Genomic DNA, 6,528 nt, shown 5'->3' on the forward strand with positions numbered 1-6,528 from the left:
CGGTTACTTCACCCGACGCGCATGCGCACTGATCCGGTTAATTCATGTGCTTGTGCTGCATGTCTTGTCTGCTGGAGGTCACAGACGCCTGAGTAAAACCCAGGTGAGATCTGACACATGCTGCCTAAAAGAGACATGGAACGTTTAAGTTTGGCACAATGATCATAGCCCTGCGAACTGACATTGTTTAAATGTGTTGTGTGTACTTAATATTATATCTGCGCGTTAGGTAAGCAAACCTATATGGGAGCCCATTAGCAAGAGATAAGCGTCCTGTTCATGCGCATGCTACTGCTGTTTACTAATTGGTTCACTTTAGGTAATTTTTTTCTCTTTCGAGTGTAACGTGATGCGTATTTTTTCTCGTTTTTCCCCACTAGCTGTCTCACCAGCTAGCTAATGAGTAAAAAGCTAGCCAAGTTGACGCCGTCCACCTTTCCCGGCCAAAGTCAACAGTCCGTGGCCTGGAAATGACTAAACCTGTCTTATTTTCTTTTGCAGTGAAAATTGTTTTTTTTTTTAAACAATGGCCAAGCTTTTTGAGTCGATTGGTAAGCTGGGACTGGCGCTGGCCGTAGGCGGAAGTGTTGTGAACTCGGCTCTTTTCAATGGTGAGTAACTGGGTGCTTTTTAAAGAAAAAGTGTAATCGATTTCAGCATCGAAATGATATCCTTCCTCACAAGATATCCATAACCGGTTTTAAGTGTTGTTTTAGTTCTTGATTGTTGTACAAGTGTTAAAAGAAGTTGCGTAGTTAAACTAAAAGTAAAGTAAAGCTACTCATCATTTGATAACTGGCAGACATGACTGATAACAGTTGACTTATATGCTTTAAGCTACGTTTGCATCTGCTTGCTAAAAATAAGAAAAAAGAAAACAAAGTGTGAGCAACCAGTCCCTATGGCTGGATGTCGACTGCATAGTTGAAGTGGCACAATTAGTTTTTTGTTCTTTTTTTGCACAGCTAGGATGTGCATTATGAGTGTATTATAGGGTAAAAACAAAACAAAAAACCTAAATCGGTTATTTTCAGATCGAATTCAAGCCTCTTTCAAATGTGGAAAAAAAACTGATAAGTGTCGGACATTGTGTCATCAATGTCTACTTAACATCAACGAACCACAAAGATTGGCGATGTATCTACATGGCGTCTGCTCAAATAATTAAAGGGACAGTGTGTAGAAATTTTGTCATCTAGTGGTGAACAATGGAACGCAACAAAAATCCAAAGATGCGTGTTGAAATATGCGCACTACGGTACCTCAGCGAGACCACACTTCACAAGCCTACCACCAATTACTATGTTCGCAAAGTTTGTCAGGTGAGGCGTGACCTATGTAATATAATTAGCGATTACTAGACTTATGAAAAAATTTACTGTATGTTGGTGTTAGAAAAAATGTTTGCGTATTAATTTAATCTTGGGTTTTTAAAATGAATGAATATTGCAAAATCTAAAATTTTTACACACTATTCTTTTTAAATTATGAATGTTAAAAACATATGTTGTGAATAATAAACCACTGCGAAAGTTCAATATACTACATTATTGGTTTGTCCATTTTTTAAATAAGCAAAATGATTGCTAACGCAGGCAGTGAATCAGTGTGTTGGTTATCTTCCATTTGATTAAATCAGGGGAATCGGGTCAAGCCAACTAAATGATGAAACATAACATTTCATTCATTTAGTTTTGGCTCAATCTGATCACACGATGAGAAATCGGGGCTGATCACTTAAATTTCAGCACCGTCTGTATTGGTTTCAAAAGATTTGTTTTATTTTTGTTCTTTCATTTTGTTTTTAAAGGTCACAAAACAATCCTGAGGTCAAAGATCTACCACTTGTAACCACAATAACTCAGCAGTATTTTAAGAGTAACAGAGCCGTCTTCAGAAAGCAGTTTGTGTGCCTGCAGCCAACCACAGTACCCTCTGCGCCTACCAAGAGCGTGTATTCGGGTGGAAGTTTTTGTTCTCCTCCGGTGTTCATATAAAAGAGGGGCAGAGAGTGAGATGTAGAAACATTGAGACGACAAAGCAGACGGAGCAATCTGAAAGTTGGTATTAGCGAAGTCTGCAAAGCCCGATGTAATATACAGCACAATGTGGCCAAACGGCTCACTGAACGGCACTGTCAAAGATTTGAAAGTACGGCAGGTCAGCAAATGTGTCTTGACTTCAATTAAAAGTCTAATGAAAATAGATATAGGTGTTCAGTCAGATTTGTAAATCTAGTCTGTCATAATAAGTTTCATTTCTGTCTCTATGGGTATCATCCCACTTTTCCTCTGCGCCATACCTGTACCAGCATCCAAAACCCGCAGTAAGCCTAAACAGTCTGCGATGAGTCTCATTTGATGTGCTAACATAATCAAAATGATACATTTCTCTGACTTTTAACCCCCCCCCACCCCCCTAAAAAAAACTTCCGCTTGTTTAACTCCCTCTCTTCTTCTTCTTCTTCTATTCTTCTATTCTTCTTGTGACAGTTGATGCAGGGCACCAGGCGGTGATATTTGACAGGTTCCGTGGCGTGCAGGAAGCAGTCGTCGGTGAGGGCACTCACTTCTTCATCCCGTGGGTGCAGAGGCCCATCATTTTTGATTGTCGCTCCCGTCCGCGAAACGTACCTGTCATCACGGGAAGCAAAGGTATGTTGCTAGCCTACCCTTAAAGAAATAATACAAGGGTGTGCTGAAGCTTTCTCCTCCCCCTGTAGGTTAATTTGTGATTCTTCTTTGCCACAGATCTGCAGAATGTCAACATCACATTACGAATCCTCTTCCGGCCGGTGACCAACCAGCTTCCGCGCATCTTCACCAGCATTGGCGAAGACTACGACGAAAGAGTGCTGCCGTCCATCACCATAGAGGTGCTGAAGGCTGTAGTGGTGCGTAATTTTAATTGGATTTATTGGGGCTAGTTTGGATAAATTATTTAGCCAAAACTGACAAGTGATGGTTTGTTCTTTTAAGGCTCGTTTTGATGCCGGCGAGCTCATCACACAGAGGGAGCTCGTCTCTCGCCAGGTCAGCGAGGACCTGACCGAAAGAGCCTCCACGTTCGGCCTCATCTTGGATGACGTTTCGTTGGTATGAAGACATTTGCACTTTACTGCACCCATTGTAATTAAGCAACCAGGGGTTAAAAAGGTAGGGGTGTTTATGCTGCTGATTACACTACCGATCATCCATGAGGGAGATCTGTCAATACCAATTCCGATACTGAAGGATTAGCTAGACATTTTTCAATTTTAGAGCTGCTCACTAACAATTTTAACAATTGACTGATTAATCAGATTTAAAAAACATTCCAGCCAAATGTTCCTTATACAAAAACGATTTTATACCAAAACAGGACATTACTTTATATTCACAGTGCAGAAACATTATTATTCAGTTACTGGTTTGGTCTGTAAGTGCCGCCACACAGCAATGCGGCAGAACTCCATCTCAATACTCGCACAGTGTGCCACAGGATTTCTCGAGTGGTTGAGCTTTAGCCACTGGTTTTACGGCGATTCAAAATATTTATCGCAGTCGCGGCGTTTGGCGACGTCACAAATTAGAGCCAATCAAAATGCATCGTAGCTTTTACACAGGCAAAAAAATTTTTTTCCACATTATAAGTGAGCAAGACACAGCTCTGTCAAGGAATAGAAATACATACAGTACACATTTTGTTTTACAACAATACTTAACCATATTCATAATTTCATATGTACCAGCGGAAGAAATAGTGCAGCTTGTGGTAAAAATATATGTGAGTGGCGTATGCACCGCACCAGTTACATTCAAATTAATTGGAGTGAGCCCACCTTTCAGTATATCTCCTTTTTTTTGTTTTTTATTCTCACCCATGTCCACTTTCTGTAGCATTACACAATGTTCGGTGGCCTTAACATGCAGGGCTTTGTCACTTCATCACCGCAAGCACGGTACCACTTGGCAAAACAAAAAGCAAAAGATAACTATAATAAGTAACAAAAGACAAATAATAAAATTATTTATAATAAAAGATAACATCATTGGGTTGGGTTAATATCATCACATTTATTGAAGAAATTTGTAGGGCCATTTGTATTTTTACCCGTGTCAAGAGACACCACACTATACGCTGTGGAATACACAATAAAATTAACTTTAAAAACTAACTACGTAAATATAATGAGAGAAAAATAGCTAGTGGCCATAAAAAGCCCCAGTCAAAATATCTGGTTACAAGCTATTTTCAATCTAAGTGCAAACAATTCAATTCAATACAGCACAAGGTGTGGTGTCTGAGTCTGAACACTGGATGGCACACTGGGTCGCACAGACATAATGACGTACATGAAGACAGCTGAAGAAGAAGAAAGCCTTGAAGGTTGAATGGATACTGTAGAATCGTATGCTAACTGCAGAGATGTTAATAAAATTAATTAATAAATACCAATACTGTACAAGTCTAATTGCTGAGAATGCGACACATATAATCAAACTCAATGTCCGCTACAGGCACAGACGGCAACCCCCGCCCAATTTAAAAGTATTTGTGGCGATGAAGGTTTTTATCTGCCGTGATGGGAACATAACGAAGTTAGATGCTATGCTAACCACCACATGCATTTCAACTGTTGTATACAAGCAATGCATGGTGGTTTTGAGGACACATTTTAAACTCTGAAGTGAAAGACAAAAACTTGCTCCTATCTCTCAACCATTAATTATTCAGGCAATTAATTACAGACTGCAGCTGGTGTAAATAGAAAACGTAAGGGTATGTAAAATTGCCCAATTGGCTAGTTGTCCCAAGAAGTATACAGTGGTGGCTCTTTCAAGCAACCGTTCACTTCAGGTGGCCAGGCACAGTCACGTGTTGGCCACAGGACACCATTAATGTCGACAACTGATAAGGATGGGTGTTTAATTGATTTGCATTTTTGCAGACACACTTGACGTTTGGCAAGGAGTTCACAGAGGCTGTGGAGATGAAGCAGGTGGCCCAGCAGGAGGCTGAGCGGGCCAGATTCGTTGTCGAGAAGGTGCTTCCTCTCACCATTTGGTGCTCCATGTGATAAAGTTGCGTGGATTATAGCGTCCCTCAAATATTATCCTTTTTTTTAGGCGGAACAATTAAAGCAGGCCGCCATTATCTCAGCTGAGGGCGACTCCCAGGCCGCCCTGCTCATCGCAAACTCACTCATGGATGCCGGCGACGGCCTGGTGGAGCTGCGCAAACTGGAGGCAGCCGAGGATGTCGCCTTACTGCTGTCTCGTGCTCGTAACGTAACATACCTGCCACCGGGGCAGGGCACGTTGCTCCAGCTACCCCAGTGATGACATCCGTATCTGTAAACTATATTTAGACGACCGTGTGAGAGAATTGTTAAAGACTTGCCTATACGCGCCACTCATTTCTTTAACGTATGGATGTGAAGAACATGTAACACATCGTATTCCTCATGAACAATAAAAAAAAAAAAAAAATGTGTGTGACTAATGTCTCCAAAAAATTCCATTGTATGTAATTATTATTTGGGCCACAAGAGGGGGTTGTTTCACTGTACATTAGAGTAAGTTTCATTTCAAATTAGTTTCAGATATTCTTGGGTGATTTCATGTGGAAAGAAAGTTTGTCTTTTTTTTTTTTATAGATTTCAGTAATGCCTTCATTTTAGTGGCACTTGACACAATTGATTCAGCTTGCGTAAAACAGTCAAAGTTAACATTTTACTTATGCATATTAAGAAGAACGTTATTGTATTGAACAGCAGTGTAATAATGAAAGGAAAACACTTTAAATCTCGTTTTTGCTCCTATGCTATATCTCTTCTTTTTATGGTCTGACTGAATAATCAGCCGATATTAGCGCTCTTAAACTCTGCAAAAATAAACTGGATTTTTAGATTATTTTTACAGATTTTTGCATTTATTTATTTTTACGGTGCCAAATTCGGACTGAATAATCAGCCGATATTAGCGCTCTTCGACTGCAAAAATAAACTGGATAAAAAAAATTATATATATTTTTTACATTTATTTGCAAACATTTTCATAATCTGCCGATTAATCAATTTTATGCTGCCAAATTCGGACTGAGTTCAGAGTTTTTTTATTCACTTTTTTTGTATTAAATACATTTTATTCCTACTTATACATAACACTGAATATACGGGCTAAAAAAGCCCATATTTCTGATATAATACTGTATCAATAGTCAAGAAGTAGGCTAGTTCAATCAAAATCCAAACAGCTATTAATTTGGGAGCAATATACGCAGAATAGCTTAATTAATACATTTTTGAATAATTCTGTTTAAAATCAACCCTCGAGGGAAAATATAACATTCAATATAGGGAATTTGAACTATTTGATCATTTTAATAATCATATGCTAGTTTGATATAATTTACCATTCTCGGACAACAATATTAATCATTTGACACTTTAATAACTTTTAACGCATTAGGCATCCAGATAAGACAGATAGATTGTCTTCATTTAATGTATTCATTCTTAAATGAATTCATCCAACCATCACGGAT

At 39.1% G+C, this 6,528-nt stretch overlaps 1 protein-coding gene across 1 annotated transcript; it reads left to right on the top strand.

The window, feature by feature from the left end:
* The first annotated feature begins 6 nt into the window (after window positions 1-6).
* On the top strand, window positions 7-5,894 carry phb1 (prohibitin 1). The gene is made up of 7 exons (XM_086060362.1): window positions 7-103; window positions 502-611; window positions 2,493-2,654; window positions 2,751-2,893; window positions 2,979-3,095; window positions 4,931-5,026; window positions 5,109-5,894. The coding sequence occupies exons 2-7, from the start codon at window positions 527-529 to the stop codon at window positions 5,319-5,321; spliced, it is 816 nt and encodes a 271-aa protein (XP_085916488.1). The 5' UTR covers window positions 7-103; window positions 502-526; the 3' UTR covers window positions 5,322-5,894.
* The last annotated feature ends 634 nt before the right edge of the window (window positions 5,895-6,528 follow it).

The sequence above is a fragment of the Leptonotus elevatus genome, chromosome 1, assembly GCF_054856555.1.
Source record: "Leptonotus elevatus isolate MCC_2025b chromosome 1, RoL_Lele_1.0, whole genome shotgun sequence".
Classification (NCBI taxonomy): domain Eukaryota; kingdom Metazoa; phylum Chordata; class Actinopteri; order Syngnathiformes; family Syngnathidae; genus Leptonotus; species Leptonotus elevatus.

What these genes read in the sequence shown, in the direction of transcription:
- phb1 (XM_086060362.1), top strand. Translation starts at nt 527, where the DNA reads ATGGCCAAGCTTTTTGAGTCGATTGGTAAGCTGGGACTGGCGCTGGCC. An exon ending in GAACTCGGCTCTTTTCAATG is followed by an intron (nt 612 to 2,492) that starts GTGAGTAACTGG and finishes TTCTTGTGACAG; the next exon opens with TTGATGCAGGGCACCAGGCG. An exon ending in TGTCATCACGGGAAGCAAAG is followed by an intron (nt 2,655 to 2,750) that starts GTATGTTGCTAG and finishes TCTTTGCCACAG; the next exon opens with ATCTGCAGAATGTCAACATC.